This window comes from Lynx rufus, unplaced genomic scaffold (genome assembly GCF_022079265.1).
Source record: "Lynx rufus isolate CCGP_SWC_20201006 ecotype Redwood Valley unplaced genomic scaffold, mLynRuf1.p SCAF_16, whole genome shotgun sequence".
Lineage (NCBI taxonomy): Eukaryota > Metazoa > Chordata > Mammalia > Carnivora > Felidae > Lynx > Lynx rufus.
The window spans coordinates 40,926,797-40,940,244 of NW_025814830.1; the positions used below are offsets into that span (position 1 = coordinate 40,926,797).

Consider the following 13,448-nt stretch of genomic DNA (forward strand, 5'->3'; position numbering starts at 1 on the left):
TAAAAAAAATTAAAAGAATAAAGTTTATTTATTTTGAGAGAGAGAGAGTGCACATGCATGTAAGCAGGTGGGAGGGGCAGAAAGAGAGAGGGAGAAAGAAATTCCAAGCAGATTTCTCACTATCAGCTCAGAGCCCGATGCAGGGCTTGATCCCACAAACCACAGATCATGACTTGAGCTGAAATCAAGAGTCAGATGCCCAACCAACTGAGCCACCCTGGCGTCCTCCCGCCCCCCCCCCCCCGGACAATTACTTATTTTAAAGTTTAGGTCCTTTACGTCTCCATGTAAGAATAAACTCCCGACCAACAAGAATGAAAGTGCATAGAATACATATCCCTTCCCTCTTGAGTCATAAAATAAAAGAACTGTTAGAACTTTAGTTCTTTTATCTCACCTTTTGAAGGTTGATTTTAGTATTTATTTCTGTAAGATAATTATTCGATGATTGGTTTGATTGAATGCTGTCATCACATTACATTCTTATATTTAGGATTGCATTTATGCTGTATGATATTTTTTTAAACATTATTTAAAAAAAAATTTTTTTTTAACATTTATTTATTTTTGAGACAGAGAGAGACAGAGCATGAGCAGGGGAGGGGCAGAGAGAGAGGGAGACACAGAATCCGAAACAGGCTCCAGGCTCTGAGCTGTCAGCCCAGAGCCCGATGAGGGGCTTGAACTCACGGACCGTGAGATCATGACCTGAGCCGAAGTCGGACGCCCAACCGACTGAGCCACCCAGGCGCCCCTAAACATTATTCATTGTTGAGAGACAGAGAGACACAGAGCACGAGCAGGGGAGGGGTAGAGAGAGGGGGAGACACGAAATTTGAGCTGTCAGCACAGAGCCCGAGACGGGGCTCGAACTCCCCAACCATGAGATCATGACCTGAGCCGAAGTTGGTTGCTTAACCAACTGTGCCACCCAGGTGCCCCTGCTGTCTGATCTTTGTGAAAAACTCAGTTCTTGTAAAGCCTGAATTTTTCAACACTCCATCAATGACAATAACAATTACCAGTAACATTTGTGTTAGTTACAGTATTACACTTTACAAAGCAATCTCTTACAATTTAGCTCATTGTCTCCCTATGATGCCTCTGTGAATGACACGGGCACTGTTATAAAGCCGTTTTGCCAAGGAGGAGACTGAAGTTTCAGGATGATTAAGAGATTTATGCATTTAATAAGTGGTAGAGTGGAAATTTAGAACAAAATATTCTGCTTTTTTCACTTGCACTAATACTTTTTGAGCTCCACCAAATCAGATAATGCCAGCCTTTCACCAGTTTAGATAGAAAAATAATTAATGGGCCAAATTTTCTCAAATAAAGTTTTCTCTAATGTGTTTTTCTTAAATCGGTACCTCAGGCTTGTCTGTACTAGATGCTGGAATAGGATGGTATCTGATGCAGCATGAAGTTGGATGTTTTGTGATTTTAAGTTTCCCTACCAGCATTTCTTCTGTGTTCTGCAGACAGCTCAGATTCCATAGGGGCCACAGGAATGGGGCCATAGGAATATATTTTAAAATCATTGTCCTATGCTAAGTAAGCCCTAGACCCAGCAAACCAAACACATTTTAGGTCCCCAAACAAGGCTAAATAGAGCCACTATGGCCTTGCTTCACTCTCTTACATTACATCTGCCATTTTCTCCTTCTTCCTCATCAAAGTAAAACTTACTAAGGGGTATATCCAAAGGAAATAATTAAGAAAAGACTATAAGCACAGATTAGCTACAAGGATGTTCATCTCAGTGGTATTTACATATTTACAAAGGTTTTCAAAAAAGGAAATAAATGAAATGACAAAGTAGGGGACTGACCAATAAGATATATTCTATAATGGAATACTCCTCTGCCATGACATATTATTAAGAATATTCACTGATGCGTATTGATGTTCACAGTTACATCAGGAATACAGGATAACAGTATACATAGTGTAGCCAATTTTTGTATATGTAAATATACATTTTAAAAATTCCAGAAAGATCTATGCTAAATGATCTTCTCTATGTGGTGGTTTATGGGTTTTTGAATAATTCTTTTTTTTATTAAGTTTATTTATTTAAGTAATCGCTACACTGAACATGGGCTCAAACTCAGAACCCCAAAATCAAGTCACATGTTCTTCTGACTCGGCCAGCCAGGTACCCCGAGTTTTTGAATCATTCCTATTTATTATCTTGTTTTTTAAAATTTTCAGCTATTATTTTTAGTTTTTACAATGAACACATATTGCTTTTGCAATATAAAACCCCCACATAAATTATTTTTCAGTAAAAAAGAAAACCCACTCCGGCCTTTGTAAACATTGATAAACACGTCCCTTGCTGTGTTCTGGCAACTTAGCAAAGGAAGAGGAAATGACTTGCATAGAATTTAATTTAAACATAAGAATTTCCTGAAGGTAAGACCTTAACTGATTAAAAATCAGTGAAAAGGGGAAGGCGCCTAGGTGAAACAGTTAGGTGAAGGGAGGTGGTCAGGTACTGACTCCTGTGGTGAGTTGAATATACAGGGGTGGAGAGGATTTAAAGGTAGAAAATAAAAGGCCTTCTTTCTAAAGCTGGCTTCCTAGGATACAAATTGCCTTGGTAATCACTCTGAGATGCAGTCAGTTAGCAAGCTTGCACAGAGGACAGAGTTGTGAAGAGGAAAAAAGAAACAGAAATTCAGATTTCAATTATTCATTCATTTATTCATTCATTCATTGCTCAACCATTCTTGATTGTTCACTACAAATCCAGCATTGTGCTAAGTGTTGGGCTCTGCTCTTTACTAGTTTACAATTTAGTTGGGAGCAATAAAAGATGAGGTTATGAAATCATGTGAGAAGTCCTGGAAATGAGAAGGAAAAATAGGTGACTTTGTTCAATTAAAAGAAGGGTAAGAAAAGTTGCGATTAGTGAGAAGAGGTTTCTGAAGATGGAATTTCAAAATGTAAGAAAGTTTCCTGGGGCGCCTGCGTGGCTCAGTCGGTTAAGTGCCTGACTCTTGGTCTCGGCTCAGGTCATGATCTCATGACTTGTGGGTTTAAACCCTGCATCACGCTTTGTTCCGGCAGTGCAAAGCCTGCTTGGGATTCTCTCTTTCCTTCTCTCTCTGCCCTCCCTCCCTCTCTCTCCCTCTCTCAAAACAAATAAATAAACTTCTATTAAAAAGTTAAAAATAAAAGTTTAAGAAAGTTTCAGGAATGGGATAAACGTGAAGAGCTTTTGACATAACCTGGTATTTCCTATGTACCTGTTGTCATTTCATTTATGAGATATACCTCTCTCTACGTCTTCAAAATTTGCGATTTTAAAAATGTGATTCTTTTCCAGAAAATATTTAGCTCTTTTCCATTAAGAAAGGATTAGGTAAAACAAAATAGAAAGGAAATTGGAATTACAGAATTTCAGAGAATGAGGTTACCTTTTGCTATTATGTAGTCTGTAGCGAATACTGTAGTTGTCTCCCCAACATCTGTTCTCCTCTTCTTCCTTGCCAACTGACCTCCGATTGTGTTCAGAGCATCAATGTACTCTTCTAAACTAAAAAAACCCGCACACTTCCTAGCCTTTCAGATGGGGTGACCATGTGATGTAGTCCTAGCCAATGTGATGTAAATAGAAGCCATTATGTGGGTCTTCCAGGGGCCAGAGTTGACCTTTTAGTCCTTTACTCTGTTTCCTTCCTCTCACCTAGCATGCAGACAGGATGCTTGGAGGTGATATCTTGGTTTTTTAATTTTATTTTATTTTTGTTGAGAGAAAGAGAGAGAGAGAGAGACAGAGTGCAAGAGGGGTAGGGGTAGAGGCAGAGGGAGACACAGAATCCAGAGCAGGTTCCAGGCTCCGAGCTGTCAGCACAGAGCCCCATGCGGGGCTCCAACTCACAGACCGGGAGACCATGACCTGAGCTGAAGTCGGATGCTTCACGGACTGAGACAGCCGGGCGCCCCTTGGAGGTGGGTGACATCTTGTAAGCATGAGAACAAGGGCCACCTTGAAAGCTTGTGTGCCTGATTGCATGTGGTACTGTGAGATTAGCCTGGATTGTCTAATCCAGGCTTTTTGTATGAGAAAAATTAAACCTCTAAGCCACTGGTGTTTGTTGCTAGCGGCCAAACACAATGCCTGCCTGGTAAATAATCTCACCCACTTATTTCACAGAGAGAGGAGACAGAGGTCCGAGAAAGTTCCATAAGCCTGGGCAGGTTGTATCAAGTTAAGATTTTCTTACTTTGAAGGGACAGAAAACCCAATCTCAAACCTGTTAAGTAAGCAAAAGAATTTTTCATTTCAGATCATTAAAGTCAGGTGTGGCCTCTTCCAGAAACTTAGTAGTAGTAGTAGTTCAGTTTCTGGTCTGGGTTTTCTCTCTCTCCATCTTGTGGCTGCTCTCTCCACTCCAAACAGGCTCTTAATCTCTTTGTGGCAAGGGGAAGCCAACAGCTCCTGCCTTACCCCACCGAGGGTTAATTCCAGAGGAAAAGCAAGAACTGTTCCCTGGAAGAAAGTCACAGTACTCCAGGAGAAGTGTGACCACCTGCTGGGCATTCCAAAAATGGACATCCTAGATGCCTCAGTGCCTAGAACTAGAATTTAGGGCTCCTGTTTCCAAGTGACTTCACTTCCTACTTCATCAAGTAGCCTCTCATTTAACATAAATAGGTATATGCACCACCCATAAGAAATACATATCTATCAGATATTTCTTTGGATCATATAAATGATTATATGCTCCTTTGGTAGCTTTTGATCACCACAGTATGTGAATACTGTAGAGTCTATCCAGAAGAAATTAGAATTCACTGGGCGCCATATTTAAAGATGGCCCCTAGGGGCACCGGGTGGCTCAGTCGGTTAGGCAACCGACTTCGGCTCAGGTCATGATTTCACAGTTTGTGAGTTCAAGCCCCACGTCGGGCTCTATGCTGACAGCCCAGAGCCTCGAGCCTGCTTCGGATTCTGGGTCTCCCTCTCTCTCTGTCCCTTCTCCATTTGCTTGCTCACTCCCTCTCTCTCTCAAAAATAAATAAACATTAAAAAAAATTGGGGTCCCTGGGTGGCTCAGTTGGTTGAGCATCCAACTTCAGCTCAGGTCATGATCTTGCAGTTGACGAGTTCGAGCCCCGCACTGGGCTCTGTGCTGACAGCTCAGAGCCTGGAGCCTGCTTTGGATTCTGTGTCTCCCTTTCTGCCTCTCCCCCGCTCATGCTCTGTCTCTCTCTGTCTCAAAAATAAAGATAAACATTAAAAAAATAATTTAAAAAAGGATGGTCCCCAGCACTGACGACCAAGTTGGATTGGGGGTTTGGGGTTGACCCGCTCATGAGCAGTGATACAGGTTGCATTTTCCTCTTTATTTCTGGAGGGAAGCCTATTGGAACAACTTGCACCCCAAAAAAGGTATTTATTTAATAACCACAAAGGCAAGGGTGCCTGGCTTGCTCAGCCAGTAGAGCATGAGGCTCTTGATCTCAGGGTGGTGAGTTCGAGCCCCAAACTGGGTGTAGAAATGCTTAACTAAATAAAACAACAATAATAATAAGTACAAAGGGCAGACCAGCTCCTTGTTCCATGAGTTCCGAGTTCCCTCAGTCATTTTGTGCCCGGTTTTTAAGTGCTTTGATCCTCAGGCCAGGCCTTACAGAGTAAACCTTGCTAGGTCCATTATTACCCAAGACTTCCATGAATGGAAGTTTTGCAAACTGATCCTCTTTAAAGACATTATGGCTGCTTTTTATCTCTACAAGTCTTTTTTTCTTTTTTGGAAGAACTGTTGGCCTTTAGGATTCTTAAAATTCTTCCATATTTAGTTACTATGAAAATTAGCATTTAGAGGCTTATGTGTTAATGCTCAAGTGTATTTGGAGTGAACACCCGGAACACATGCTCATGTAGATTTGTTTCTAATCAATTTACTCTTTCACTGAGTTTCAGCAATTTGTGTTTACTTGGATTTCCTACAGGTAAGAGGTAAATCTAGGATAACTTCTTTTCTGGTTAGAGTTTTTGCCACTCCATGTAACAAAGTATAAAGCCTCTTGGGTGATTCATGTTTAAGTGGTGTTTGCTTCTCTCTGTTAAATAGTTTTTTGGCATGTTAAACGACTGGACTCCAACAATGAAGAACCTGTTAGTGGTTGTTTTAAACTTCTCTCTCACCATCTCCTTTTCTTGAATATTCTCATCCTTTTCTCTCTTTCTTACTCTCAACATTTAAGCAATTTCTGAGTTCTTCTGATTCTATTTCCATAATGTCTTGCATATACAACTCCTTTCCATCTTTTTAGCCTTTACCCTTCAGGGCCTCATTGGTCTTTGCTGGGCTCTCTTCCTAGGCTCTCAGCTACCAACTTTCTCTCTACACTGTTCCCTCTGTTACATTCTTAAAATACAGCTCTGGTCAGGTTATCTACCTCCTCCAAAACTTTCAAGAGCTCCCCAGTGCTTATGGGATAAAGAACAAAATCCTTGTTTGTGGCCTTTCACCTCTAACCTTTCCTTACCTTTCCAGTTTCTTCTTTCCTTCTATTAATCTCTATACTGAATGTCAAATTCCTAGTACAATATCAACAAATGGCATACTAGAGAGTTTGTTTCATTCTGTGTGGGTACTAAAGTCATGTGCTCAAAATCAATTACAAGTTATTTAAGGCAAGGATTTGTTTTATTTAACCTTCTCAGATACTGTTCAACCAAGTGTTCACAACACATTAGAGAGAGACCCATGAACTGTGTGTAATTCACTGTCATGATCACCCTACCAACATTTTGGATGAAATGCTATGGGAACCCAGAGAATAATTAATATTACTTGGAAGGGTTCAGGATGAATTCACATATGTAATATCTGAGCTGGACTTTGAAGGATAAACAGGATTTTTGTGGGTCGAGAAACTGAATGAATAAATAAATGAATAATTGTCTTTAAGCCTCATATTTTATAATTAGATTCTAACAGCTGTGGGCAGATCCCTTGCATGCCTCTTCCCATGTTGGAGGAGTCTACGTTTCCTCATTCAGCTGAAACAAATGCTTCTCAGGTGGAATACATTATTTCTAAAGCCCGTCTCGTTTATCCAGTAACTTCAACCTAGCCCTTCAATTCTGGGCTTAGTTGTGGATGACCAGTTCAGCTATTTTATCATTACATCCTTAACCTAAGCATTTAGCCCTAATCCTCAGCAAAGCCGAAAAAAGATACTCCGTGTTTCTTTGACAATCCACTGACAAAGTCCAATGAAGCCCAGGTATTTCTTGGAATATTTGTATCAACACGTAATAGCTGTGATGCCTCACAATGTAAACATTTCTATGTCAGGACTTTGCCCTGCAACTGTCTAGTCTGTCTTAACCACTGTAGGAAATTGTGGTTGGAGTGAAGAGAAATCAGGTGTGGGGGATAGCGGGCGGAGAAGAAAGTGATGTGTGTTAGATGGCATCCTTTTCCTTTTCCTCTATCAGCCTACTAATAAAGCAAAAGATCATTGATTTCTAGTACCTGAACAAAACTCTAGCATAGCATCCGTCACAATGCATATATTTGTTTAAAGGTCATCCCCCACATCAGGCTGAGAGTTGACTTCTCATATTCATCTTTGTCAAATTTTGTATTTCCTGCACCTAGCACAGTTCCCGGAGCCCGTTTGTGGAAAGAGGGAAGAATGGATTTGCTTCATACAGAAGAATGCTTTTTCATCTGCTCTGGGTTATGGATTGTTTTTGTTTTTGTTTTCAGAAATCTTACAAAAGTTAAAGACTTTCACCCTTCGGAGAAAGGTGCACGTAGGTATGAGCTTGCAAAAATGTGTATCCAAGTTTAAGGAGATCACAGATGCCTTGAAACAAACCCATAGACTTTAGGTTAAAACTCCCTGAATTAAGAGAGAGGGTAACAGGAAATGGTAAAATGATTTTTAATTCACACTCTTGGTCTAACTAGTATCACAGCTGAGGTGGGGCTACTAATCATATTATGATTAGATGTGGAAAGAACATCTTAGCAAAAGTGGTAGTGTCCAAGCCAGTGTGAATAAGGACTTGTTTGTGTGAATAAGGACAGTTTGCATAAGTCCAACCATGCCTACTGTTGGGATGACCTAGAGGCATCCTCCTTCCTTTCTTGGTAAACCTCAGGGGTTTCTATTTTCCCATTAAAATTTCTCCTCCCTAATCCACCCTTTGAATTTCTCTGGCATTTACCTCCCTTCGCCATTGTTCACCAGGTTCTTCCAATTCAAGCTGATTGCTCTGTATCTCAGGACTTGCAATTATTCTAGATCTTGAGAAACTGAACTGGTCTCTGTGAGATTTCAGATGAAAACTCTGACTCAGACCCAGTCATAAAGTACCGAAGTACTTCATCAAAGTGAATTAGATGCCTGATTATCAGATTTAGGCAGTGAAAGATACAAGGAGTGAGAATGTTCTAAATCCAAAGGCAAAACTATCAAAACTAATTTTGCCTTCAGAAATATTTGCTAGAACATGATCTAAGGTGAAAACTGACACACAATCACAGTCAAATAAGACTTTGTTTACAATTTTAGCACAAATGCAGTCATTGCTATTTCCCACCACTATCAATTCTCCATTATTATTATTAAGGAGTGCTCCCAAGGTGAAGCGAAGATAATTTTCGGTCTAAACTTTTTTTGTCCGTGACTTGAATTGCTCTGGAAATTTTCCTTTCAGATCTCATGTTTGTTTAGCAGGTTCTTTACAATATGCATGTGACTAAAATTATTTTAACAGCCTTAATTGTATTACAATGACAAAGATTCTGTAGATCTTGTGACAACACATTCTTCTGTAGGAGTTGATTTAATTCCTTTTCAGTGGTTGATATTTGAACCTCTTTCATTTAGAGGAGATCCAGCAACACAATTCACTAAGCGCCTAAACAGGTCCAGGAGGGGTTAAAGAACACACCACCAATATAAAAACTGCCACTCTCTTGCGTAATCTATACAACCTTGTAGTTGAATCTGGGTTCTTGTGAAATTTTAATCAAGTAACTTGGGAATGCGATATGATGATTGGGGAGCAATATAAAGGAATTCTACAAACTACTAAATCTGCTTTATGTTTTGTTCCATAATCCTATTGTAGTTTTCAATGAGAGGAAATTTCCAAATTTTACATGCTTAAAGTTTTACCTTCTATTGTGCACAAAGTTTTATGAAGGTGTATATTTGGGTGATGGGTGGTTTTTAAAATATAACATGAGAATATTTCCAAGATCAAATAAAAGGGGAAACAACTGAGACATTAATGACTACAGAGGGAAATATCCTTGGAACTGGGGGTAGCATGTATTTACTAAAGACACAATGACCAGGTAGTTATTTTTGGTAACTCTCAACATTATGCGGGTCATATCATATTTTGTGATCAGAGCAGAGCAAACATGTTTACTAATGAGTTTGTGTTTTTAGTCACTGAAATTTTAAGGATAATGTAAAATCTAGGTCTCAATGCTAAAGCATGGCCATGAAAACTATCCATCTAAACAGTTTTTCAAAAAATTTATCTCTGTAAAAGGACATGGGAGGGACACAGAATTTTCAAATATCCATTGAGATAGAATCACTGCCTGATGAGGTAGGGCCTGCGCCTAAAGAATCCATCTAGGAGAATTCACAGTCTAAGTCAAGTCACACTTGGGGGGCCATCTCATTACTTTGTTGTATCAAATCAGGGGAAGTCTGATTAACATGGACAACAAAGCGCTCATACTGGAGGGACAAAAAGGTACAAAGGGGCAGAGAAGTACTGAGGGAAAGGGGAAGGAAGAGGCCTTGCCAATTCTTGTTAATTGGGGTCAGAATAGTACTGGGAATTTCCTATACCTTAAGTTTGTTGAATGATTACATAGGTCTAGGGAAAGGGGATATGCTCAGACTGATATACCCAACTTTTTAGTATTGGGGTTCTACCTAGTAAGTTGCAATTTCCTCTTCTCACATTTTGTATTGACTAATGGGAGGGGGGAGGTCTCCAACAGGTGTTTGCTCCAATTCAAAAGCTTTGGCCTGTTGGGCAATTTGGGTTTGAATCTTCCTCTCTCAAATGAGTGGGGCTCTTACCAGTTATGAGGGACTTCCCTTGGGACTTGTTGCAACAGCATACAGTGGCAATGGAGATTTGAGGGTAGTTTCCGGTTCTGCTTTGCCATCTTGGGGTGGCTCTGAAAAGCTTTCTTACCTCTGACAGGAAGAAAATGCTCACAGGGTTGATTCATTACTACACAGAATGCAGTGAAGATAGTTGGGCAACCTGAGTCAGATGTTCAGATGGAAAGATAGGGAGACTCTGATGACACAAGTTTAAATTCTAGGTCTGCAGGTAAAGCTTTGCAAAGAGCCCCACCCCAGAGACACCTGCACTGGGGCCTCCTTTGCTGTTTCTTCCCCATCTCCAGGACTCTAAGTCTAGATGAATTGCCCACATTCCTGGGGGAAAGGCTGTATTATATCACTTATATCTATCTATATACATAACTACATATGTATGTATAGATAGATATGTGTATATATACACAACAGACTAATTGGTATGAGTTGTAACCATCTTTGTAGATAAAATAACAAAAACAAAACCTAACCTAATAGCTTAAAAACGTTGCCCAGTGATTGCTGGCATCAATATCCCACACAAGATTAAAATTATTCCCCAAGTTGCATCCCCTGCACTCCAATTGATATTTTAATAACTTGATTAAAAATTTCTCAGAAGTCTATTAGAGTCAGGAAACGGTCTGTGGTGTAGGTGAGGATTTTCAGTTTTTGCAACGGAAACTTTTGGCCCCATGAACAGAATAGCAAAAACTCAATTAAATGTGTTTTTCCTCCATCCTTGCCTAATCCAAAAGTAAAAAATGAAAAATGGTTTGGAAGAGTGGTGTTTAGGTTTGCTTTTCTTCGTTTTTTCCTGTAGAACGGCCAGGTGGATTCATATGATCCAATTTTTAAATAGACTTTTATCTCCCATTCCGAATAAATCCGGCCACCCAGCACAATCAGAAAGTTGTTTTTTGTTTTGTTTTGAATTTTCAGCCTCTAAAGGATGGGGGAAGGGAAACAAAAGAGGGGGAGGGCAAAGGACGGAGAAGTACTTTAATTAAAAACAACCAATAACTCGAGTTTTTTAGATAAGGTTTTTCATTTCCTAATTAAGAAATGAGTTTAATAGTCCTTTGGCCAACACAAGTTAGACACTCCTATGAAAACCCTAAAGGGCTGGTGGCTGTCCCAGGGACTAAACTCCATTCCCCTGCGAGACCCCAAGCCAGCCCGCGCCCCTGGCCGACCCTGCCCAGCTCTGACTGGGGTCCTTCCCACTCGTCCAGCAGGCACCTCGGCTCCCCCAGGTCTGTCTTCTCTTGCCCTCAGTTCCGCGCTGGACCGGCCGCCTCGGGCTCGCCGCCACCAGGTCGGCGCAAATACCTTTTCCCTCCCCGGGGCCCCAGGCGCGGACACCTCCCTGCCTCCCTCCCTGCTGGCGGGGCCCTTTCCCGGCTGGGGAACAGCAGCCCCGGCCGCGGCGGCAGGAAGCGAAGCCCTTGTTGATGCTGTTCCATGGCGCGCCCCCCCGCCCTCCGGTGGCCGCCCCGGCTCTTCCCGGCTCCGGGGCGCCCCCCTCCGCGCCTGCGCAGTGCCCCGCGGGGGGCGGGGCTCAGATTCCTGTCAGCGGCGGCGGCGGTGGCGGCGACCGTCAGTTTTCGCTGAGGAGAAGCACGAAACGGACCCGTTGGCTCTCCCCCCTCCCTTTCCCCGCCCTGAACCCCCCTCCTGGCTCGCCGGGAATTAGTCCCCGTGGAGTTTCGCCTCCACCTCGCTGCGGTTTCCTCGGCCCGGTGGAAGTCACTGCCCTCGAGGAGGAGGCAGCAGCGGCAGCCGCCCTCGCCTCGCCGCCCCCGGTTCGGTGCCCGCGGTCCCGGAGAGGAGGTGCCGCCGCCACCGCCGCTCCCCCCCTCCCGCTGCCCTCGGGCCGGGCTGGGTCGAGCTGCGATGCCCTCGGACTTCATCTCATTGCTCAGCGCGGACCTAGACCTGGAATCGCCCAAGTCCCTGTACTCGCGAGGTGAGTCAGGCTGGGGGCTGGGGCGTGGGGGCGGGGAGGCCCGGCCCGGGGGAGCCGGAGGGGTTCCCGTCGGGGGGTAGGGGCAAGCCCGGGCCGGTCGGGCCTGTTTTGGGGGATGGGGAGAGGCCGATGGGGTCGGGTGGTGGTGGAAGGGGCCGGGGAGGAGTGGCGGCCCCTCCCCCGCGGAGCCGCCGGCCACACGGGGCCCAATTGCCGTCGGCCCCGGGTCTCTGCGGCACCAGTCGCACTGAGAGTCCCTCGGCGTGTCCGGCCCGCCACACTCCTCGAGCAGCCGGCCCCGGCCTCCCCAGCTCAGGGATCTTCCCCGCCCCCCCCGCCCACGTCCTCTCCCCCCACCCCCGACTGGGCCCCGCGCTGGGGCCGCTGCGATCGGTGCGCCGCGGCCGCTCTTACCAGGACCATCCTCCCCAGCAAAGTTGCCCCCAAGCGGGCGGCGTGGCTTGGAGCCGGTTCTGGGTGCAGGGGCACCATTTTTCTCCCCCTCCAGGTTGTTTGTGCGCCGTCGTTCTACCCCCCTCTCCCTCCGGCCTAGTCCACTCCCTCCCCTTGTTGGGACGGCCCCCCTCGACCAGGCGTTCTTCCTTTCCTCGTCATCTTATTGCTGGAAAGGGCCCGAATTTTCTGTTTTCCTCTCTTTCCACCTATGTGGCATTCTAACGACTTGCATCTCCCTCTCTTTTACAAAGGCAGGGGTGGTCTCTCTCTGGCTCAGTTTTATCCCTCTCCTGTCCCGGGGGTACCAGCTCAGGCACTGACGCTGTCGTCCTTTGAGAATTTTCTCTTTCGCGGCCGTTCGAGGGTTCGTGGCAGGGAGGGGGCAACGAGATTCCCGTTTTAAAAACTCTTTTGGCCAAGGCCTGAAGGGGATTCCCGGGATCCACGGTACCAGCACTTGAGCTGATCTCTGCTGGGTTTGAATTCCTATACTGGGCACCACAAGAATGTGTTAGAACAGGTTCCCTGTGCGAAAGGGGCATCAAACCGAAATGCTCCCTCCGCACTCCTCACCACTTTTTACACCACTGGGAGGGGCAAAAGACATAACTGGGTTATTAGCTCTTGATTTCACCATATTAAAAAAAAAAAAATTGAGTGCCATTGCGAACCTCCTTCCTGAGACGGCCAGCGTTCCTTCATTTTTTTGGTGTTCCGTATCCATCCGCTGATTCCACCCCCTCCGGAAACGGGGACTTCAGCCTTCACGCGAGTACCTTGAAATTGTTTAAGGGAATCAGTGTGCGATGGTTTCGTCTGGAAGGTACTGGACTTCGCACACCGACGATTGGGTTTGTGCACAGAGTCCTACTTAGTAACTGTGGCCATTGTCTGTTGCTCTGATGAC

General features: G+C 44.0%; 1 protein-coding gene across 5 annotated transcripts in view; it reads left to right on the forward strand.

The window, feature by feature from the left end:
* Positions 1–11,703: 11,703 nt before the first annotated feature.
* The window catches only part of NFAT5 (nuclear factor of activated T cells 5), a 122,069-nt gene continuing 120,324 nt past the window's right edge, over positions 11,704–13,448 (forward strand). For 3 of the 5 annotated variants that reach the window (XM_047078671.1, XM_047078675.1, XM_047078676.1), the window contains exon 1: positions 11,705–12,085. In XM_047078671.1, the coding sequence (XP_046934627.1) occupies positions 12,013–12,085 (73 nt within the window). In that variant the 5' untranslated portion in view covers positions 11,705–12,012. Of the gene's footprint in view, positions 12,086–13,448 lie in introns of all 5 variants that reach the window. The other 2 variants (XM_047078672.1, XM_047078673.1) reach the window with 1 other exon arrangement.